The following is a 25,246-nucleotide window of genomic DNA, read 5'->3' on the forward strand; positions in this document are numbered from 1 at the left end:
GGCCAGCAGCTCGAGGGAAGTGATTCTCCCCCTCTGCTCTGCTCTGGTGAGACCCCACCTGGAGTACTGCATCTAGGGCTGGAGATCCTGTTACAGGAGGAACATGGATGTGCTGGAGTGTGTTCAGAGAAGGGCCAGGAGGATGATCAGAGAGCTGGAGCTCTTCTGCTATGAAGAGAGACTGAGAGAATTGGAGTTATTCAGTCTGGAGAGAAGAAGGCTCTGAGGAGACCTGATTGTAGCCTTCCAGTATCTGAAGGGGGCTACAGGAAAGCTGGTGAGGGACTTTTTAGGATGTCAGGTGGTGATAGGAATAGGGGAATGGATTCAAACTAAAAGAGGGTAGATTAAGATTAGATATTAGGAAGAAGTTCTTCACCATGAGGATGATGAAATACTGGTATGGGTTTATCAGAGAGGTGGTGACAGCCCCATCCCTGGAAGTTTTTAAGGCCAGGTTGGACAGGGCTCTGAGCAACCTGATCTAGTGGGAGGTGTCCCTTCTCATGGCCAGGGGTGTTGGAACTACATGATCCTAAAGGTCCCATCCAACCCTGAAAATTCTGTGATTAGAAGCTCTCTTTATCCTAGAGAGAGCTGTATGCTTGGCAGAAGATACTGGAGTATTCTTTATAGTCCATAGATGAAACTGGTGTTGATAAAATGGAATAAAGTATCTGGTGCTGCTTGGGCTTGTACAGAACTGCCAGTCTCATGTTTATGCTCTTTCTGAAATACTGGCTGGTGGTCGTGTGGCAGGTGGAGTGATGCAGATATAGAAGGAGGAGAGTACGTGTAGATCTATGGAGTCTGAGAGCAACAGAAAAGAAAATACAGGCTTTCAAAACAACTCCCAGGCACTTTCTTTCGTGCCATTTGGAATTGACATGTGTGTTGTAGATTGGATAAATTCTGGAAGAAGATGGCTGGATAGATACTGACTATAGTCCATTGCTTCAGCAATGACCTCCCTAAGTTAGCACTGTATTACTTCCCTTTGTAGAAACATACAGTAAATACTGTTGAGAAAACTTTTGGCATCTTAAACAATTTCTTTTCAAGTTACGCATCCCATTTATTATTGTTAGCTTTCAAGAAAGAAAATTTATAATAAAAATTAAACCATTGTGGCTTGTATCGATCAATCTTAAATCCAATGAGTGTGCTGCAAATTCTCTGACATCAGGACATGAAATACCAATAGAGAGGGGATAGTCTCTAACATGTTAATTAAACTGCATAGCAAGTTGAAATGTGGAGACTATCATTACCCATTTTGATGTCGTCTTGAAATGTAGGAAATTTGGAATAGAGAACATGAAATGATGGAGTTGGCTTTTTAAAATCTATAACTTTTGAGAAATATGTGCAAGCTCTCAAATTATTCATACCGTTTTAGAGCTTGAGCAGTCCTATTGAATTTTGTAACTCATTGTGAACACCACACACGCACTGTGGTTTTGCACTTTAAAATTCATAAAGCTAATGTATGAATAGTAAAATATCTATCTGCTTTTTCCTCTGGGTTACTTTTAATTTTAGAAGTTGTTAGAGGCACAGTTTGAGACAAGTCTGCTGCAATAAATAATTATTTTCTATTTTTGTGTTTATAATTTGGTATCTGTATTGTAGTTTCTGATAATGGAGACATTTCAAACTGTGTGAAAACAGAGTTTATTGATCTCAGTGCTATTCTATGTACAGCTATTGCCACAGAGAGGGAAATAATTCAAACAATAAATACATTGGTACAATGTATCTTTAAGCTACACTTGCTTTACACATAGATTCTTGTCTGAGCCTGCCTAATTCCCATCAGAGGGAAGACAGTTGCATATAATAGAGTATCTGATAGCTTTTTCAGGGAGTGACAAATACTCGCAGAAATAATAAAGTGGGTATTCTGTAAATGGCTATATATTGTCAAGGAACATAGAAAATACGGGTAATTTTTGTAAGCTTATGGGACTAGGGAGGGAAAATGTAGCTATAACGCTATGTTAAGGAGAGTTCATTGGGAATGAAGGCTCTCAAGTCTTCTGGAGGTCATCAGTGTAGGTCTGGCCTTCACCTAATGCATGATGAAGGCAGAGAACAGGGTAGGAGCTCTAATTTAAAAAAGAGGTGGATAAGTGAGCAGTGCAGCACCATCTAGCTCTATGGAATGAGATTATTAAAACCAGGTAAGCAATTAAAGATGTTAATTTATTAGTGTTTTTTTGCTGCTGGCAACAGTGATGCAGAACTCACCATTTTACTTCTGAAATTGTGTTTTTTATTTTGGAATATGTATGCATGTAACACGTTTCAGTGCATGATTACTGCTCCCTAATGAAGAATCTAATCTACCTTCTGCTGATATAGGTGGCCTATAGCCTACAGATACAGGAGGAGGAGTGCTGTGTCATCTCAGATAAGGTTAACACACACTTTGCTTCCTTGAGTGCTAGAGGAACCTGGAGTGTGTTGTCCAGGAGCAAGAGGCATGAAAAGTTGATCGATGGGACTCAGATTTTGCAAGGAGCTTCAGGAGCTGTGGTGCTCAGTTTCTCAATCTGAGCTTTATTTAAAAGAGAAGTTTTGACTCCCTCTGGCACCTGTTTAAAAACAAGATTCTACTTGATGACAAGGCAAGGTCTTTCTGTGTGCAGACTGTTCAGAACAAAGGCTCAGTCACATAAAGAATTTCCTGTTGAGCACTTGAATTTTTACATATAGTCTATGGCAGGAAAAAATAATGATGTTTATTAATGAAGTATTATTCCAAAAAAAACCTGCTACTCACAAAGTGCAATTAAATTCTGCAAAGTGTACTTAAGTCACTATGGAAATTTGAAAGAAAAAAAAAAGTGTAAGTTGTGCAGTTTGTACTTCTACCACCCTCTCAAGTTCTGCAGTGTTTGAAAATGGTAGAAAAGGGTTTCCTTGTAACTCCTGGTAGTGGCAGATGGATTACTTTTTCCAATTTTCATAACAGGAAAATGATTTCCAGTGAGATTCAGTAAATTTCTGAGCTGTATTAAGTGGATTTAATGCAGAGCATTGCACTATCTAATACTGTTTCCTGGTGTCTTGAGGAGTCTTGAAGACTGCAGAGATGTGTATTGTGTTAATAATAGAAATGAATTAAAAACGTGAAGTGGTTGCATAGGAAATGTTGTTTGAGCAATTAATTTTGCTTAGAAGTAAATATTCATCATGATATTTTTATTTGGGTTTGCTGGTTTTTTTAAAATTCTTATTAGAGATTGTCACAGAAACTTTCTCTCTAAAGCACCTATCTTGTTTTACATAGGATTTACAAAATAGTGTTCACAAATTATTCATTACTCGCAGATTTTTTTCTTTTTTGAGAAAGTCATTGATCAATAAATAGCATTATGTAGTGAAGCCTTTCTCCTGATATTTCTGATGATGGGAAGGGTGATAGAACAGTAAAATCCTGGAACAGTGCTATATGTGGTTTACTGAATGTTAGTTACTGCTGCTGGTTATATGCTGCAAGCTTTCTACATAGCACTGTTTATTATTACTATTATTATTTAATTATTCTTCAAAAATAGAAGATTCCTCAGGCTACATCTCTACAAATGTATAGTTAAAGAGTTGCCATAAAGGTGGTGGTATTTTTATCTGTAAGACTTAAAGTTTGTGGGATATTTGGGGGAGGAGGGAGTAGAAAACAGAAGTATAAATTGTCATGTGCATATATTTATACTCAAGCCACATTGGATTGCTGTTTGTGAGAGATGTTTAGTGTGAATACTTAGGAATTAATGTTTGTTGCTTGATTTCTTCAAGTTGTTCCAGATGTGCATGTGACCTAAAACTTTCATGTTATTATTATCCCTATGAAATGCTTGGCAGTGTGTTGAACTTGTAGAACATTATCTATGGTGAAAACTACTAGAATGATATCCCAGTTATTTTAGGAGACATTCTTAGGCAATGCTTAGAGAAATTACCCCTTCAGCTCTGATAGAAGTTGCCATTTTTAGCTTTTTAAATAATACATTTTGAACTAGATACAGAGGATTAAACTCGTACTAATTTCTCAGAGCTACCTCTAGGGCTTGTCCCTTTCTCTTCCTTCTTTCAGTGCCCTCCAGCTCCCTAGCAAATGTTTTCCCAACCATACACATCAGAAAGTCAAACCAGAATTGAAGCAAGCATGTTACATAGATTGTGACTTGAGCAGATGGAGCTATTCTGATCAGTCCAGCTTCACACTGGGACTGCACTAATGCCATCTTACACTGCTTTATGCAGTGTTGAGCTTTGTGCTTTCTAATAGCACTTTTTTCCTTCCCGTAAATTACAAGAACTGAGTGTAAATTATATTGAGTGGCCCTCAAGACCACTTTTTCTATTTTCTTTTGGTGTAGTGGTCATAGCTACCTGTTTTTTAGTAACAAAAAGCCTTGATAGTCAGAATTTTTGGTACTTTACAGGTGTTTGGCTTTTCTGCCTCAGCTGTCCTGATGATGTCTAAGAGGAAATGAGCTGGTTCTTAGTTCCTTTATTGTCCTTAACTTTTTATCAGAAATCTCAAAGCATAGACACTTAAAGGGATTTAATTTTGATGACTCAGGTGAACATATTGTCAGTACTACATACTGCTCTGTGTGACATAATCTCTGGAAACTCTGGACCAAACCAAGCAAAAACCACAAACAAACAAAAAAACCCTTGACAAAACAGAAGAGGAAGAGTACTCATAATAGCTTCCAGAACACGAATATCTCCTAATGACCTTTTTTAAAAAAAAAATTTTGTAGGTAGACTGAGTAGCATACTATACTTCTGGGGGGTGAGGGGGAAGTCAGATTATTTCATTCTCATTTAACACTAATTTCATTTTTTAGCATTGTATCAACAAGGTTTTATATTACAACCATTGGACATGCATGCATGTAACTTGAAGCCTTCCTGGACCTTGAACCTAAGAGGCAATGTAATGTTTCATGAATTAATTAGAATAATAGTATTCCTTAAACTGCATTTCTTTTATGTTTAAATAGATGAATACAACTAAGAGTGAGAAGGTAAAGTAGAATAAATGGACAGTTAAAAAACATGAAGGGGACAAGTGCCACAAGTACTATAATAGAACATAGTAGTTCCTACAGAGGTATGTCTAGAACGAACATAGAAATAGAGTAGGAGTCTATTGGCTTATGAAATTTCGCTGCAACAATTCTCATATACATTTCTTCAATCTGTCACAAGTTCAATGTCCCTTTCCATGTGAATTTACAGTAGATTTCCTTTCACTGTTTTTGAGATATGTATATCTGATTGAAGAGTTCATCTATATTTGAAAAAAATAAATTTTCAAGTTTGAACAGTAATAATGAAGTCTTGTATTTTCAAAGTAGTAGAATGAATGGGAAAAATACTTGCACTTGAAGGAGGAAAGTGTTGGCAGAAGGTAAAGTTACTGCTGCAGCTTTGGAAGTATTTCTGCTTTTTCTAAAAGCTCTGTCATTACTATTGTTTTCTTAGAACCTTAATGAAGAAGGCTATCATAAAAGTGGAATTGTAGAAAGGTGGTAAAATATTTTTAGAACCTTACTGCACTCTGTCATTTGTGTAGTAAAAGACAAAACTTCAAGGTTGTGCAGAAGTAATTCCAGCTTTTGCCACTTGCAGCACTTCCTGATGGTGTGGTTGTCAGCAGCCTCTGCTTTTGCAAACCTGAGTCGGCAGAACTGCAATATATCTGGTGCTCTGTGCCCCAGAGAAGTTCAGAGTTTAAGTTTCTGCTGTCAGAGAGGTTAAGATGCGAAGTGAAGGGAGGGGGTAAGAAAAGGCAGCCAGTGCTGGGGGATAGCCAGAATTGTGTGAGGGCTGCTGGTATAGGCTTTTAGAGCCTCATGTAAGTTGTTTAAAGTAGTAGTAATAGAAGATTTAATAATGTTTCCTTTATTCAATACAGAAAATAGATGAAATTACAGACAATAATTATGGAAAACCTTGTCTTCTCAGATGTTTAGTGATACGTTTTGTCTTTGCAGTTATTACCAAAAGAGCAGCCAATGTACTCCACTCAATTGTAAATCTGCATTAGTCACAGATGGGAACATGATCTAGTCCAGTGTGTCTGTTCAGGCGTGACTCTGTAGATATTTGGTGTTTAGTCTTTGCCTTCAGAAGAGTTAAAGGAGGGAAATTTTTTGCAGATTTCACTGAAGCATGTTAAAGGTTTTGAATGGAAAATAGGTATTAAAGGGCCTACTACAGGAAGAGAACTTTATCTAAGAGTAATTAGACATTTGCCTAATTATAGTCTTAAGTGACTTCACTGAGTAGGTAAGAGTCTGATGAGTTGTGAATATTTTTTTTAACAATGTAGTATATTTACTTCTAATAGTTCTCTGTATGAGAACTATGATCTCTACATGATCATTGATCATCATTGAAAAGTTTCAGTCAGCATTTTTGCTTCATGGTAAGAAAAAGAGTGTAGGAACTCAGGATTTTAACAGAACATCCTACCAGTAATGTGCTTAAAGACAAAATTCATAAAAACTGAAGTTTGCAGAGCAGCAAATATGTTAGCATTTTGTCTGAAGAAGAAGGTAGGAGCCTATACGTTTGTGACATACTTCAGAAATAAAGTCTTTCTCAAGGTTTTAGCAAATATGTTCTACAAATTATTGATGCCACTCATCAATAAAATACCTGAGATAGCTATTGAAGGTTTGATGGTGTCTAACCAGTCCTGTACAGTCTAATCAGACTGTAATGTTCACTTGGCAAGAGGTAGAGGGATTTGTGTGGGTGCCTGGTCTAATGTCCACTGCTGTTTAGCAGTGTAAGAGGACAAACACTGTTGATAGTAGAATCAGAATAATTTGGGTTGGAAGGGACCTTTAAAGGTCACCTAGTCCAAACCTCCTGCAGTAAGCAGGGGCATCCTCAACTAGATCAGGTTGTACAGAGCTGTGTCAAACCTCACCTTGAACATCTCCAGGTATGAGGCCTCAACTACCTCCCTCGGAGCCTGTTCCATTTTTCCACTACTCTCAATAGTAAAGAAGTTTTTCCTAACATCTAATTTAAATCTACTCTTCTCAAATTTAAAACCATTCCCTGCCATCCTATAACTACAGACCTTTGCAAACAGTCCATCAAATATCAAACAGCCTTCCTTTAGGCCCCCTTCAGATACTGAAATTCCCTCCCATTTCCTTCCCAGCAGCTTTCCCTTGACCATTTCTTTTGGCTCTACTGCTGCCCTTCTCTCATGAGCTAACTTAATGCAGTAAAATGGTAAAACCCTTCTAAAGTCATTTCATCCTGTATTGATGAATTAAATGGCACCCTGGAAGGGTCCAGCGAGCTGCAGAGCTTGGATCAGAGGAGTGATACCAGATAGCCAGAAATGAGAAAGAGGGAGGGATTGGAGTTGCAGAAAGGTAGGAGCAGTAATGGCAGACAGGGAGGACAGAGAACTAACCTTGAGTAGTAATGAGACATTAGGTTGGCTTCAAATCTGCGAAAGCACAGTTTAAGTTGCCATTTATAATTTTTCAAACAGCAAATAGCTATGCAACTTTATGGATATTCAGGAATGTATTCCAGATGCTATACAGGCACCGTTTTTTCATTCCAGGGATGTTGTGTTCTCTTCAAAACTTGTGGCTTCCATTTGATTAATCTGCTGGAACATCTTTCACACATATGAATCTTCATCTAAATAGCTATTCTTTTTTTCTAGAGACATTGCAATATAATTTCTGCAGCCTGGGAAGTAGTACCCTCCAATTTTAATTTTAATTATAACCTTTGGCAACCTGATCTCATTATATACCTATAGCCCATATATATATATATAGCTTACACTGTATTCAGCCCCAGTGACCTTAGCAGAACTTTTTCATGTGTTCTAATATTTCTTCGGGTTTTTCTAGACACCAGCCTCCCACTGATTTATGGCTTCGCACCTTTCCAAAATAGCTGTTAAAAGGAGTGTTGAGGATTTTCTTTAATGTAAAGGCCTGAGTAGGTTACACTGGTGCATTGCACAACTTGATTTAAACATACAAGTGAAAATGAAAGCCATTAGGCTTATGCTGATAAAAAAACAGACGAGTGCTGTGTTTGGTAGAAATAGGTCACTGATATAAAAACTTACTCAAGAGTGTAGTCAGTTGTCATCTGCCTAGTAAGATTCAGGAAAAAATACTTTGATTTTATTTCAGATAGCAATTGTTGTACTTTGACATTAGAAATAGTTCCTCATATTATTTTGTGAATATTTCCCAGCTACTATCACTGCAAAGCTTAACAAGCACTTGTACCCCTAATTTATTGCTTTGTCTAAAGAATCTGTTCCTGCGTCTTCTCTTGCACTTGACTGATACTTAGTCCTTCTGCTGCACTTCTTCATTGTTAATTCCACCAAAAAGGAATTTTGGAGGAAAAAAATCATAGGTTTCACATATCCGATATTAGAGCTATGCTTTAGAAGTTGCATGTTTCATGCTGACCACTCTGTAGTTTGCCAGATTTGCTCTGTGCTTTTTATTCCAGGTGCCTGCTATGCCTTCTAAGTGTGCAGCTAGGAGATCTTGGTGAGTAGTAATGGTGGCTCTCTGAAAGCTAAATCATTCACCTCAGAGTTCACAGCCAATAAATTCCAGTGGACAGCTCTGCTTATGGAAGAGAATCCAGCAGTGATGATCTGGCTTTTCTCCTCTCAAGCAAAGAGCAAGTCAGCCATTACTTTCAGTGTCACAGATTGTCTTCCATTAAATTTAGCCCATCTTCTCTGCTTTCACTTCTTTCTTTTTTATTGCTTTCCTTATATTTGAACATCAGGTAGAGGTTCCTAACTTTTTTGTAGCAATTCCACCTGAGTAGCTGTGTGAGTCACAAAAAGCATGAGGTTTATACACAAGCTGCCTTGATATCCAGCAGTGTTGTTATACACACAGTGTTGATAAAGCAAATATTTATGAGGTCTTTCTTTAAGGATGGGAGGCATTTCTTTATCCTTGTGTTACTGACCTCTTGGAGCTGAGAAAAAGTAGAGGAACCATGTAACAACAGTTATATGAGCAGCATGTGCCAGTTTGACAGTTTCTTAATGATGTAAATAGAAGTGCACATAAGCAGGACAGATGTTTCTCCTCATTTAAGTCTTAAACTTTTCTTTCTAAAAAACAGAATACATTGAACTTTTTTTACTAAGTCTGATAGTACAATTGTAGTTGCAATGGCTATACCTATTCAGTCTATTGTGTTCAGTACTTCTTTCATGCCCCTGTTTTTCTCACTTGTTTTTTTTGTTCCCCACTCCTTACTTAGAAAATAGCTCAAATAATTCTTTTGTTCACAACAGAATTGCTCTAGTTAAATTTCTATTCAGATGTATAAATTATAATTGGATTTTACAAAAGAGTGTATTTCTAGAAAATGTTTCTTGAGTCAATTAAATTGAAAGTTCAAGGTAAGGTTCATGTAAATGAAAAATTATAGAGGGTGTCTAAAAGGAAAGATGCATTTATTCATGCAACTGCTAGATTCCACGAGGTGTTACTCTGATTACTATACATGTTTTTGAAGTGTATAGGCTTTTCTAATACAGTTGCTGTGCTGACTAGATTTCTGAAGAATAATTTTTGTAGGCTTTTACTAATATGTGGAGAGTTCATTAAACAGTATTAAAAGGAGGTGAAAATGTAGTACTGGACTGCATATTTTGAGAAGTGGTTTCCTGAAAATGAGGCCAAAATTTTCATAATTCCCTTAAAATAGTTTTTCATTTATTGTGGGTTTCATGGACCATGCAGTGTACTACGGATATAATGAAAATTGACTGTGATTGAAAATTTAATCCTGACATTTCCACTTAATTGCATTATAAAGCAAAAAGAAAAAAAAAAAATCAGTGTACAAAATCCTTTATTCTGTAGAGACCTGTACAACTTTTAAAAAGTTGAATTAAGGCAATGCTTATTATGAATAATATTCAGTTTAACTTTTTCCCCCTAGCTCCAATTATAGTCCCAGAAGATATGACAAAATGTTAAAGCTGTGAAATAACATTAAAATGCCATTTAAAGTGTCAAGGGAAACTGTTTATTTTTCCCCTTAGATAAAGACTTGAATAAAAGCTTTTTCTTCTGTAGTGCTTGCAGGTTTTTGAGTAGATAGAGGAAGCTGTATCTAGCAGCAGATTATACCAGATGCTGAGTTGCCTGAGGCTTTGTGCTTTTTTTGCTGGAGACAGGTTTTACTCTCTTGCCTCAAGGCATTAGGTTGAGTCTTTTAGACTATATAAGCAGTCATTTTTATCCTTTTAGTTGGTCGAGTGTCACATAGTGGTATGTGACATTTTTCGGTAATGCATGGAGTAGCTATTTTTGTTTCGTTTTTAACTTGGATTTGTGGAAGTAGGTGACCTTTACTGAAGTTTTGAAAAACCCTTAAATATTTATTACTGACAGAGAAGAAGGATTGTAGATTTTGGAGACATATTTCTGAGTTCCCTGCCTATGAAATGAACAAAACTAGCTTTTCATCATAGTTCTTTATCCACAAAAACAGGATAGAGATGCATGGAAGAGATTAAAAGATTTGCATTTGTATTATACATCTTAGCACACAAGCAGAGGATGAATGACACTCTGTGTGATAAATGAAGATTTCCTGGAAGTCTCACTAAAAGAAAATGGAATATTTTATAGAGGTTTGCTGCATTTATAATAGATAAAAGGTAATAGGCGTAATACTTTTTTCTGTTAATTCACTCTTAGTTGTGTATAGGATATGTATTTTTTTCCTTCAAAAGAACTCATTTTTAGTGCAGCAGCCAGCATAAGGTATTTCCCAAGATGACCCATGATCTCTTTTAATATTACATTTTGTGTGTTCTTGTGAGATTTCATTTGAGCTTTAATGTGTGTCCCTACTATAAGTATGGTTAAAATTGTGAGTAGTGAAACTGTGTGTGGAGCCAGTCTGTTGTATTTTTGTTTGTTGTTTTTGCTTTTTGTTAAATTTGTGTTTGCTGGAGATCTTCAGATACTTAGTGTAGCATCCTTGTTGTGCCTGTTGAGCATCACTTTCTCAAGTCCATTCAGCTCAGAGACAGCTCAAGCAACCTAAAGAGTATAACACTAAGCAATTGTGTATTTTTGAAAACATAATTTTATGAAAAATGTTATGATATGTATTAGCCTGTTCCAACATAACAGTTAACACTTTGTGAATCCATATATTACTGGAAAAAAGAGGCGTTTACAAGGTTCCAGTATGACAGAAGTCTGCCAGGAGGTTGTGATACACAGTGCAGCTATGAAAGATTGTTCTAAGAACAACCTATAATATGTCAGACCTTGCAAATCTGCTAAAATTAGTCAATGGCTCTCTACAGGTTTGAATGCTATAATGCAGTAGTCTTTTGGGGTTAATGTGTTATTGGATGCTCTTAAGCTGTTCTTGCATCTCACTGCAATATGATCTGCAGCTGATAGTTTAGTTCAGGGCTTTCAAGATACTCAGTGTTGAATTCAAAGTGAGTCAAAGTATTACTAGTGAAATGAACAATGTTAACTATTTAATCATGGTGGCTGGGTTTTCTGATTGGTGCTAAGGTAGCACCAAAGCTAAGGATTTAATTACAGAAGTTATTATCAATACAAATGTTTCTCTGCTGAAGGCAAGCAGTTAAAGCCTGAAAAAGTTCAATATGTTTTTGTTTTTTTTTAAACTTTATTTTATTTTTACTAAGCATCTAGAAGACTGGTTAAACTGGTAATTTCTGACTGGTACAACATAAATACATTCTGAGCTAGTCACTCCTGTCCACATCATCTGTCTCTTGCATTCTGTATAACTTGTCTTGAATTGCATTTAATATCTCTGTCCTATCTTTCTTGACCAGATTCTCTGCTATCACTGTGACAAATAGGAATTAACTGAACTTCATTAGGGCTTTGACATTGTAATTTTGTCTGAGATCAGAGTAGATAGTCTGATATTTGATACAGCAGATATCTGTGGGTACTCCCCAGACTGAACCCCATCCACTGTAATCTGATAGCTTCATATGGGGTTCTCTGGTTTAGATTCTGAGGTTCAAATGTATACAAGTTGTTTCTGATTTGGGAATGTTTTTATTATGGTTGCTTTCCTGTGTCACATGCACAGTATGACTGCTTAATGCTGAAAATGATAGATTTTTAAAATATTAACACCTTTTCTGTCTGACCTTCTTTAGGAAAGCCCAAGAAGGGAAGAAGAAAGTGGTTCTCGCAGGCTGTGTGCCACAAGCCCAACCTCGTCAGGACTACCTGAAAGGCTTGAGTATTATAGGGGTATGTATCTTTATCAATTAGAAATCAAAGGTATTCATAAAAGTTCTCAATAGCTTAATTTCATAAAAAGCAGCAGAGAGACCTGCCACCCCCATCAGTCTTTATGCATTATGCAACACTTAAACCTTGCATCCAGGGTCATTTGGTTTGGTTGTTACATCAGGGGAGAATGAAACTGATAGTAATGGTGGAACTGAATTCCAGTGCCTGTTGTAGATTGAAAATATCCAGGCTCCATCCAGGATGATGATGTCCGTATTCTTTAGAATGTCACAATGTATTTGCTATAAGACAGAGAAATACAAACTTTATTAAAATAGGTGGTAGAAGGGTAAAAGACTAGAGCAATCATTTAGATTACATGAACACAGCTCGGGTTTTGGTGGTTGTTTCCCTAGTTCATGCTGTTAAGCAGAATGGCAAATAGGAATGATTATTTTGTTTGAAGTTGAGCCTATCTGAAGAATTAAATCCATTCTTGACTGAGTTGTTATACAGTTATCAAGCTTTACCTTGAAAAGATAGCCAGAGATTTTTTTACTTCATTTAACTGGTAGTGTGTCTTCAGTATCATTTGGGGTGAATTTTAACTGTACTTGAATTGAATCACCTTTATAATGTAGTTGTGAAAATCCAGGAGTCAAAGCACAACCTAACAAAGATTTTTCATTGGTCCTGCTTTAGATTAAAACAGGATGAATTTGTAAAAGCATGTTGGAATTGCAGAACTGTCATTGGATTCAGTGTGTGACGGTCACACAGTCGTGTAATGTTAAGTCAGAGCAGATGACAGAACAGCATCGTTTCTGTGTTAAAATTATATAAAGGTCAACATGTTTCCTTCTCAGTGTCATGAATTCAGTTTGAAGCTAAGATTTTACAGGAACAGCAACAACAAAAATGTTCCAAAGCTTTCTTTTCAATTAGTAGATCATACAAGATGCAGTTGTTTGAAGTAATTTAGAAGTACAATTGTAATTTGGACTTAGGAAGAACATATCTTTATTTTATTTCATTTATTGGAATTTGTAATAGAGATGGACTATTTATTTTTTTATTTAATTAGTGCTGTCACTAAAAATGTTTAATCTTGCAATTTTTTTTTCCCGGCTACCATTCTTAGTGACATTAAAGCCTATAAATTAACACAGCAGACAGAAATGACGTTGAGGACCTATAAAATGTCACACTATTCAGTATAGATGATATTGCATTGTGAGTTACAGTTTAAAGGAGGAAACTTCCCTTTCCACTCTGCAGCTTGACTTTACACAAATATATGCAAGAGAACTTGAGTGCTTTCTCATCTCTAAGACTGGCTTTTGCAAGTATGACTTACTCTAGAAGGATAGGAAAAAACCTAAAAGTGAATTAATTTATCTTTAGCTCAGGGGCAGCATAGTTAATTTGGTCTTTGATTGGTTGTTATAGTGAATATAATGATATCTATATATCTATATGATATAAATATATCTATATATATACAAAGGGAGAAGTTTGATTTTAATTTATCTTTTAATTACTGAAAATTACTCTCTTGTCTTTGATAACTAGAACTAGTGTTTAGTAAAATTATTTGTAGCTTTGTATTTCTTATAGAAAGATTTCTGTTAGGAATAAGGTTGTTAATATGGTGTCTTTTGAATTAGACCTGAAAACAATAGCAAAAAACCTTTGCAATAAGGACGTTGCCTTCTAACTATCATTGCTGTGGAAGAATTTATGGTTTTAACTGATAGATGCCCATCTCAAAAAGGCCTTAAACTTGAGACATAAATACTTACTGAAGCAGAGCTAAGAGCAGACATTGTCCATACTTTCAATTTGTATATTTAAGATTTCACAAAGAGTGTGTGTGAGGGGGTGATTGTATCGAAAGAAGAAGAGTTGTTATCTTACTTATGCAAAATATTTTTGAAAGGCGGTTTTGACAGAACTGAGAAATAGAAAATATTCTGTTGGCACTAGGATCTTTATTCTGCTTTAAAATATTAGTTATTAAGAGTACAGCTTTGGAAATCTTGCTTTACCACCATGGTTGTCTCATCTTCAACTTGGTTGAGAGATGTAGTAGATTTATTGTTGATCATTTAAGCTGTTTTTTGTTGTTATTTAATCTTTTTTTTAAAGAACAATGTTGACTGTGGTTATTTAAATTAAAAATCCCTTGGGATGGTGTCTGAAGGCAGTGTGTCAGAGGGCTCTTCTGCTCATCTTGTTATGATGAGGAAGAAAGCTGTGATGTAACTATCAGAGAGATTCTAGAACTCCAGGAGAAATTCTAGTAACTCAGTGTTTGTTTTGGTCTGCACTTGGGACTGAACTTCCATTGTTCTTTATTTATTTATTGATTTGGGCAGAAGGGAAAGAAGAACAACTTCATATCCCTGTTATCATTTATGATGTTACTGTGGTTTTGTGTTTCTTTTAAGTTGGTGACACTTTTTAACAATAATGTGAGTTGGGCCATCACAATAGTCTGTATAGAAGGCAAACCAAAACATAGTATGGTAAAGGAGCTGTTTGTGGAAGGGGGAAACTCTTGGTTGTAGTAAGCCTGCAAAATGTGCAAAGTTCATGGCACACATAATGATGCATTACATAGGTCCAATGCCACTTGCACTTAGGTGGTTTTCAAAGCTTACTACTCTATGTTTGGAGTCGTGTACCCTCTTCAAACTTCAGTGGACATAGGGTACTGCAAAGGGAAATCAGCTCTTGTAGTTGGAGTTGTCCCTGACTTTTCATTGTGAGTTGCTATGGAATCATGACTACATCTATGCTGATTATTTTGAGGGGATTATATATGTTTTCAGAAGGACAAGGGGAAATGAAAAATTTAGCAGGCAGGTTATGCTCTGGGACCCATAGATGGGCGTTGATAGTTGTAGTTTTTTCTTGTAGAAAATCCGCGGAGGCTTAAGGACAACACGTAGTCAGCAAAAAGATGTTGCAAAAGAGATTGAGTAAATGATGATTTCAAACCGTACTGTGTAATGGCAGCTTTGGCTTCTTCTATCATTTTCCAATCTAATGTGACCCATTGGCCTCCTTCTCCTGGTCCCACAATCACTGGAAAAGCCATCGGACCCATATTGGGAACCATTTCTCCTTCAACTATAGCATTTCGAATAATTTCCTTCCATCTAGTTACTGGATAAACACTCCCCCCCACTGTCCCCACCACCACCCTCCCTTCCCCATGTTGGATCTGTAAGAGGTGGAACAGTGGGTGTTAAAGGGTTAAGGGAAGTAGGAGCAGAAATAGGGAACGGATCGGGGGTAAAAATGGATTAGTACCCCTGGGTTGTTTAGGATGTTCCCTGGAGCAAAACCTAGGGTTTTTTTCAGGGATATACTCATCCTTGGTCTCCAGTTCTTTCAGGTTTTTTTTCAGCAGTTCCCTTAGTTGCTTGTTTCTGAGTCCCAGTTCTTTCCTTGGTGGTTGCTCTATAGCAGGCGCTGGTGGTGTTGACGGTTGCTTCGGTTGGTTTTCTCGCTACCCTCTTATCCCAGCTGTCTTCATCGCTCCTGGAAGCAACAGCGAGAGGGTCCCTGTTCCAGGCGCCAAATGTAGAAAATCCGTGGAGGCTTAAGGACAACACGTAGTCACCAATATGGTTAAAGTGAAGTCGTTTATTAACAATTCACACTCGCTTTATATAGAACCCTTGTTTATATAATGGTATCTTGCAGGTGGCTATATCTTGGCCACAAATCCTGTTCTCACAGAACTTCTGCTGGCTACATTATTACTCTGCTATTCTTCTTTTCTACTGCCAGCTCCCTTATCTTTTGCCCATAGCTCATCTTTCAGTAACCTTGCAGCTGGGCCTCAAGGCCCTTAGCTTACTCTAGCTAAAGCTAAATAGTCAGGATTGCTCACGTGTCTGTTTTCTTCCAGACAGTCTCCCAGCATTTTCTTATTTCCTGAAGGGCACACAAAACCTCTGCTCTCACTGATAAGTTGAACCATTGCAATTGGGTGAGATGCTATGTTTCTTTTACACTTATCTGGAGTTTTAAGGTACTTGGTGTCCAAATATGTTGGTACCCCTGACCAGTTTGCTGAGGGTTTGTAAGTCTTAAGATGCTTCAAAAGCCCCACATATCTGTACTTTGACATCATGCAGATTTAGTGAACATACTCCAATCGTGGGGCGTAATGCATGTATGTATCCCATTAAAGGCATACAATAGCTCTATAGATGAGCAAATCTCTTATCTTCCTGAATGGGAATGCCATCTCCAATTCTTCTTTATCCATCTTTCCCAATGTAACATCTAGCATCAAAGACCTATTGTCTTCTATCATACACCCATTTCCCAAGGGAAGAATCTCAGCCCATTCTTCCATCTGCACAAAATACATCCAGTGTCACCAGGACCGCAATCCTCCCCTGCTGCTGCTCTCTGGGGTCAAATTTGCATGGTAGAGTTATTGCAGGCTCTTGGCCAAGTTGAGTCTGAAGTTGCTACTTCCAGGATAAACACACTCATTAAAATCTCTCTCCAGGTACTCCTGGTGTTCTCCTGATGTCTGAATATTCCTTTTCTGTGGGTGTTGACTCTGTAAGGCAAGCTTTATTTAATTTTTTTTAGTAATCAGTTTGAAACTGTGATTAGTTGAGTGCTTAAGACTCCCGTAACAGCCCATAACACTAGGAGCACTGCTATAATATAGATGGTTTGGTATAAAAAATGCATTACAAAACCCAGACATTTGACTTCTCATACTGTACATCTCTAATTGGTATATGCTTTTAAATTTAATATGCCTTAGTTCTCTGTAATACCCTTTAGTGAGCAGAGCTTTAACAGTGCCATTGTGAAAGAAAACCATTGTAATCTTACCCAGATGCCAAAAGTCTGTGTATCCCTACTGCTTTGGTGTCCTAAATGAGGGTGATACTTTGTATGGTATTTCAGATGTTCAGTTAATACAAATTTCAATGATGTTTGCAAAGCAGAGATGATGGTATTTCCCTACCTTGCAGTCTTTGTAATGTCAGATTGCATTAAAGATTGCAAGTCTCTTTGCAGCCCTTATGCTGGAGCCTTCCATAAATTCAAATTTTCAACATAAAAGATGAATTCAGTGTTATTTTATTTTGAATTATTTGAATTATTAGAACTTCTTTGAAAGTGTGCTGAAATCCTGGGAACAGATGCACACTGACCTTCTATAACTTATGGCCAAAAATTATTTAATGCAAAATTCAGGCTCAGTCAGAACCTCTCAACTGGTTGGCTTTGGATTTTAAACTTCTGCGCTGATATTCAGATATGATACTTGAACCTTGAAAGTCAAGAAAAAATTGCAGATAATCACTTGCTTTTAAACTGAAAACTGGACGTGCAAATAGAAACTTTGCATTTCCGGCCTATGAATCAAAAGGTATTAACTGAAATTATATTTCAGCTGTGTCAATGTTTAGCAATGAAATACTGTTGTTTACAAGCTTTTCTGGAGTAGTCTCCTTCCCTTTAAAGTTTCTGTAGAAACTGTCTGTTCCAGAATATCTTCCTGAACCAGAATTATTTCCATTACTATGGTCGGTGTTGTCAGCAAAGGTTTTAAACACAGATGTTATCCATCAGAAGCCAGTCACATGCCTTTTGAAGTTACGTATTAAGGCCTGGATTTATGCTGCCTAAGTGCTGTAATTTGAGAGTCTGTTTTGCTCAGCTCCCCTTTATGGTCAGTGAAGATAATTACTCTAAGATAATTTAGATTTTTAAAAGATCTGAAGTGACTTTTGAAGCCATGTATTTCCTTCTTACTGGCTTTAGAGAGGGGATAGGCTGAGTAGGCTTTTAATGTCTGACATCTGACAGAGCTGCCTAAACCATGTAAGATGAACCTGAGAGGTGCTGAACTGGAGTGAAAATCTTTAAGGTTAAAAATAATGACTTGTAATTAACTAAGATGATTTTATCAATGCAGTAGTAACCAATTTGTTTCCAGTCTATGTGAATGCAAATCAAAGACATATTTTTTTTACTATATGAGATAAAAAGATTGGTTTACTTCAGGTTGCTGTGTGTATGTATGTGTGCTACTTCCAGGGTGTTGTTGATGAGTGCTGATAATAATTGCTTCAGAGGCAGCCTCACTAGGTGTAAGCAAGCTACTTCCCTTTCCTATATTTTGGACTCCCTAATTTGTTTTTCTTTTTTTGCAGTGTTTTTTCAATAAACATTTCTGGTCTTTGTCTCTCCTTCAGTGGAATTGATATATACATATATATATATATATATGTGTATATATATATATATATTTTAATAGCAATTTTCTGATATTTGATGTGTTTGCACATTGCTTGTGTTACCTCTTAAAAATTTCTGGGAAACTCAGTCACTGTGCCAGGGAAGGCTCTGGGAATAATTTCTTTAGAAAATTGTCTCTGTCCTGTCAGCATTGGAGATACTTTAACTTTCAGACCTTCTGTGGTGGAAAGACATTTCCTTCCAGTCTGAAAGGAAGCTGACTGTGGGGAGTAACTGCATTCACTCTGGGGTCGGGCCCTAGCTGCCATTTTTAACCAGTGGAGGTAACTGTGTCAGTACCTATGAGATCTGAGACTCCTCAGAAGATGAAACTGCAAACTTTTGGGCCAAAAAACAGTCACTGGTGGTAAGTGTCAGTGATCTCATGCTTTCTACCTGGTTAATCCCAGTCCCCTAAAAAAACCAACAGTTGTCAGCCAGGTAATGTGGATTCCATGAGATCACTTATAAGAAATGGCTCAACACAAGCAGGAATTATTCTGTGATTTTATGATTTGGCAACAAAGGGTGGGATTTATTCTACAGTCACAAGTGTTGAGGTATCACTGCACTAAGAATCAAAAGAAAGTTTGAGAATAACTGCTGATTTGAATGTCATGATGCTTCCCAACTCCTACAGTGATATTTCATCACCTGGTAGGTAGGAATCTTCTTAGAGAAAATGCAAGTCACAATATAAGCAGGTATTTCCTGAATGAACTGAAGTGCTCACTTTATAGGATTTATTTCTCTTCAGATGGGTCCAGAATAGCCATAATTTGATAAATATGATTTGATAATGATATTTGATGATAATTTGATTTGGTGTAACTCAAGAAACACAAGCACCACAGCAGTTATCAAAGGGCAGTGTGCCCTTAGTGTAACTATGCTTCCTGCAGCTAACTCCAGCTGAAATGATCTCTGGGCTGTATTAAGAGGAGAGAAAATGAATATAAGTTCTTTTATCTAATAGACTATGAGGAAACCTTATAAATTCCCACCTTTTCTCTGTTATATGGGCAGCTTCTTTAGTGGTGCAGCCTGAACCAAACAGCCTTTCTGTGGTACCTTGGATGTCCATGTAGTGGACTCCATTAAAAGGCAGTCTCTCATCCAGAAGATATAGTGGATCTTCATTAATAATGATGAAGATCATTAATATGATCACACTCACCCTCTATTTACTTATCATGACTGCAGCCACAGAGAGAAGCACACAGAGGCTTGTCTCAGAAAGGATCATTAAGATATTGGATAGCTTCACTAAAGAGAGCTGTTTGCTTTTATGAAATTTAATGCTTTTTACTCAGCTTCGGTTGCAAGGGATACCTGATGACCATCTCTTCTCTTTCGTGGTGGTCCTGTCACTTCAGACATAGATTGGTCCAGATCTCTTTACCCACAAAATGCTTCTGTCTGTATTTCAGTGGACTCATTGAACTGTAAGTATGTTTATTTCACTGTAGATCTTACATGAGGTTTTGTCTTCCCAGATGACAGTGCAGGGTCTTTGCAGAGGTCGTGGTGCTTCTTGGAAGAGAATGTCAGAAATTTTCTCTTTTAATAGTTTCATGGATGTGCTTTATCTAGGTAGGTTTTTTTGATCTGAGACTGATTTCTCAGTGCACAAAATGTGCAACCTCTCACTTAACTCTCCATTACAAATACTCAGAGTTCATAGGAGCTCTCTTAGAGGTATTTTCCAAAATCCTTCACTTGCAGAAGTTTCAGGATGTTAATACTGGTTCTGAGACAACTTGGATCTTCCATGAGAGCTTGAAAGAGTTTGTGTCCATCCTCAAAGTGTATGTCTGTCTGAACTCTCAGATGACCTGGTATGAGACCGCAGAGGTGGCACATTGCAAGCATATCCTTGGGCCATTTACACCAAACGGTCATCTATTGAATGGGATTGTGACTGAATGGTGGACTTTCTCTGATGGCAAATGGACTACATGTGAATTCCTGTGCTCTTCTTGGTAATTACTAGTGCTTAGTTCAATAGCTCAGCACTTTTGTCTCTCACTGGAGTGCTGGGTTGTCCTGGGAGGTCCATGGTGTGTGAAGTGTGACAGGCTGTTCAGGAGGGATCTGAAGGTTCAGCCCCAGCATAGGTTGCTTCATGTCTTGTCTGTATAAGGGCCAGATACAAATGATTGCTGAGCTGTACTTATGCCTAAGTCTGATCCCTTCAGAAAGGCTCAAGATTTTTCCTGATCTTTGTTTCAACTCAAGTTTCATGCTTTGATACAACTGATCTTTTTTCCTTCCTTTTTGACCAGCCAGTTTCCTGCCACCTCATCCCAATGGGCCTTGCCTGCACTCTTGTCCTGTATCTGCCTCAACCTAGATTTGTGTTGTTTGTTTTTTTGTTTATTTTTTTGCTTGGTTGTTTGTTTGTTTTTTTTAATGTAGTCCTCAGCTGCCTGCTCCACTCTGCCTCTAGCTTTTTTTTAATCCAAGTCCTAATAGAGAACCATTTGTAATGGCCAGAAGTCCACCATATACATGCTTACACTTAGAAAGAAGATCTCAGAGGATCGCCAGAGCACACAGACTACATGCAGAAGTAGTGTAGCTGTTTTCAGTCCCGAAGGTTGGCTTTACTGTATATCATTTCAAACAAACATTGACAGATGAGTTCTTTTCCCTTCACACACCACTAAGAACTCTTATGTCTCTGTGCTTCCTGAGCTTCTGTCACGGTTTAACACTGACCCGGCAATTAAACCGAATAACAGACGCTCTCTTTAATCTCTCTCTCCCCTCGATGAAGAAAGGAGAGAGAATAAGGGAGAGAGACTTATGAGTTGGAAACTAAACTACACAACTTTAATGAAACAGTAATGGTAAATAGGGAAAAATTACTAAATATATACAAATATACAGGAAAATGGAAACCACATTCCTCCCCCCTCTCCCCCAATAACTCTCACGTCACCACCGAGGCTGTAGGGCAGCCCTGGGAAAGTCCAGGCTGGACTCCTGGAGTCGGCAGTAGTCGGGAACCGGAGGCAGGAACACACAGATATGGGCTGGCACGGATCAGGACCACAGGCAGACGAATGGACAGGATCCTTCCAGGATGCCAGGGAGGAAGGGAAGCAGGAAAAGATCTGGCTTGGCCCACGTGACGCCTCAAATTTATACTGAGTGTGACGTATATGGGATGGAATACTCTGTTTGGTCAATTCTGGCATCTATCTTGTCCGTTCCTCCCTAAAGGAGGGCTCAGGTGGGGCCTCTGTGTCCTCCTGGACGGTAAAATGTTTTCCTCAGAGCTGAGTGTCCTTGGCTCTGCATACCAGTCTCTAGCAGTAACTATAAACATCAAGTGTTATCAATCCTAGAAGCAGACACTGAGAAACTTGCTGTTAGTTTCAGCAAGTGCAGCTACTTACAAGGGACTTAGCTAAAAGCAAAAGTACAGAAACAGAAAACCACCTTTATCCTGGTCCAAACCAGGACAGCTTCCTATTGGAGATGTTTTTGAGTCTCCAGAAGGTGTACAGATTGATACCACTGCAGAACAGAATTATCCATATAGTTACTGAAAGGAAATCCTCCAGGCATCTGTATATGCAATACAGTCTAATTACCATGACTTTTTTTTGTTCCTTTTTTTTTTCCCCGAACAAAAAACCTCTAAATCCTTTTCTTTTTTCCCTCCAAATTCACCTCAGTTTTACTAAAATACTTCTGTCTTTGAAAATGAAGATTGCGAGCATTACATATTTTCGTCATGAGCAGTTAGGGCTTTAGCCAAGTAATTTTCAGTAACTTCAAATGAAAAATATGAAATGTGGGAAAGAACACACAAGGCAGAATAAATATCAATTTCTAGTTGCAGATCTCGTTATCTTTCAGACCTATAATTTTAATTATGGACATGAACCATCGTCTCGGCAGACACAATAATTTAATTTATCCAATAAAATGAAAAAAACAGCATGCTAGTTGTTTTTTTTTCTATATCTTTATTTAACAGGAGGTTTGAAGCTATGAAAAAAATTCCCACATGTGCAATTCAGAAATTAATCATAGGTGGTTCAGGTTATGAACCAACTAGTTTTCTTTTGTTTTAAAATTATTATGAGTTTAAACAGTGTAGTATTGAAATACATAGCAATAATAATTTAGGTGACATAGTTGGCTCAGACCATGTTCTCTGTAGTTGTAAATGTGAGTACATCCATTTCAAGTTGTGTTTATTTAATTATTTAAAATTAAGTAGAAATTCTATATCTAAGTATCTTATTTTTAAACTTACACCTGAAAGGGTGTCATGGTTTAATGCTGGTCTGGCAGTTAAACCAAACGAGAGATGCTCTCTATTAATCCCCCGTCCCCTCCTTGATAAAGGAAGGAGAGAGAATAAGGGAGAGAGACTTATGGGTTGGGAACTAAGCTACACAACTTTAGTGAAGCAGTAATGATAAATAGGAAAAATTACTAAATATATACAAATATACAGGAAAATTGATACCATGTTCCTCCCCACTCTCCCCCAGTAACTCTCACGTCACCACCGAGGCTGCAGGGCAGCCCTGGGAAAGTCCAGGCTGGACTCCTGGAGTCGGCAGCAGTCGGGAACTGGAAGCAGGAACACACAGATATGGGCTGGCAGGGATCAGGACCACAGGCAAACGAACGGACGGAATCCTCCCAGGATGCTTAAGCAAACAGGGACAGGCAAAGAAGGGGAAGCAGGAAGGGTTTGACCCTCGTGATGCCTCAAATTTATACCGAGCATGACGTATATGGGATGGAATACTCTGGTCAATTTTGGTCATTTATCTTGTCTGCTCCTCCCTAAAGGAGGGCTGCAGTTGTGACCTTTTTAGTCCTTTTCTCCTTCCAGAGGGTAAAATGTTCCTCAGAGCTGAGCAGTGTCCTTGGCTCTGCATAACATTCTCCAGCTGTAACTATAAACATCAAGCGTTATCAGTCCTAGCAGCAGACACTGACTGAGAAGCTTTCTGTTAATTTCAGCAAGTATAGCTACTTACAGAAGATGTGGCTGAAAGCAAAATTACAGGACAGAAAATTAGTTTTATCCTGGCCCAAGCCAGGACAAAGGGTTATGTACAGAAGTATGTAAATATGTGTGTTCCCCACAGCTGTTTATGTGTGCTTTCCTTCAAATAGATTGCTAAATATTGAAAAATGTCTATAACATGAAAGCTTGTAATCCAGAAAAGGATTTGTATATATATACTCATTAAGGTTTTAAGCATGCCTATATTAGTATAATCAAAAATCTTAATTTCTAGCACTGATAATGAATATACTATAAAAAGAAATCTGAAGTTGACAGATTTGTGTTTAGAAAATGCTGTATTTCAAAAGGTGGGTTGTTTTTTAAATAAAAAACTTCAGTTTTACATGGGATTGATCCAACACCCTGACAAGGAAATGAACAGTCTCCCACTGACTTTAGTTTGGAAATCTAGATCATGATTTTTTTTTTTTAGCTGCTAATAGGCTGACTGGAAATGAATGTAGAAATGATTGTGGAGATGTGTTTACAGGAAACAACAAACTCAGTGGTTTAAGAGCACAGAATGGCTTTGTTCCCAGGGTTCCAAGTTCCAGGCTTCTTGTTGCCAACCAGGTTCTGTTCTTGAAGCCTCTGCAATCTATTTTCAACTTGCTGTTGAAACAAACCTCAATAGAAATTCCAAGGAAATGACTGCAAAAATCATCAATACTAAATCAGTTCATATAGCACTCAGCTCAGAGAATCAGTGTTTAAAAATGAATTAGAAAAACTGGAAAAATTTTAAACTAATTTAAAGTAGGACCTTCTGTTTTAGCTTTTCTGCAATATATTGAAGCATGTGTGTGCATGTAGAGTTACATAGCATATGCAGTCTGGGTGAAAGTTGGAGGAAGAATCTCAACTTTAAGAATTTCTGAGGGTTTCATTTCTCAGTGTTAATTCTGATTCCTTCTACTTAGTATACCAAAATCTCTACTATATATTGGCCATTAACTTAAAAAAAAATCTAATAATAAATAATAGATCTATTTATCACATTATGACTGAAATTTGACAAATGTTAACTTTGGCAAATACATATATTTACTGTCTTTGTTGGAGATGTTATGTCATGGTCATTAAATATTTTGTCTTGTGAAATATATCAAGGCTTTTTCTTCCATTTCCAAACACTGCCTGCAGGAAGTGCAGGGCAATGTCTTGTTCCCTTAAACTTGACCACATTATTTTTAAATTCTTCACATGTTCCAGTGATTTTCTCCTGAAGTACTTGCTGATTTTTCTCCCATATAGTCTGCCCTTGAAATATCCTCAGCTTCTTGCTGTGTTGTCTGCCATCTACTCTTCTTGGTGTTGAGAAGGGCGAGAAGGGAGTATTTACAGGCTGTTTGTGCTGCCTGGGTGCCCACTGCTTTCACTAATATTGAAGACCAGTTAAGGCTTCAATTTTTTCTGAGGTCCCTTTTCTTTAGCTATTTGGTGATTTTTTTTGCCAAACTTAACAGGAACTTGCTATTCTTAACAACAAGATTTGTTTCACGTTGGATGGTGAGTTTTAGAGTTTTGGCACCTGAACCAAGATGCACAGGGAAAAAAGTGGCTAAAAAGTACTTTTAACCCCGAGCACTTTACTCCCCCTTAA

At 37.5% G+C, this 25,246-nt stretch overlaps 1 protein-coding gene across 3 annotated transcripts in view; it reads left to right on the forward strand.

Moving 5' to 3' along the window:
* The window catches only part of CDKAL1 (CDK5 regulatory subunit associated protein 1 like 1), a 377,489-nt gene that overhangs the window by 95,172 nt on the left and 257,071 nt on the right, over positions 1-25,246 (forward strand). For all 3 annotated transcript variants that reach the window (XM_030445448.1, XM_030445446.1, XM_030445447.1), the window contains one exon: positions 12,233-12,329. In XM_030445448.1, the coding sequence (XP_030301308.1) occupies positions 12,233-12,329 (97 nt within the window). The remainder of the gene's footprint in view (positions 1-12,232; positions 12,330-25,246) is intronic.

Source organism: Calypte anna, chromosome 2, assembly GCF_003957555.1.
Source record: "Calypte anna isolate BGI_N300 chromosome 2, bCalAnn1_v1.p, whole genome shotgun sequence".
NCBI lineage: Eukaryota > Metazoa > Chordata > Aves > Apodiformes > Trochilidae > Calypte > Calypte anna.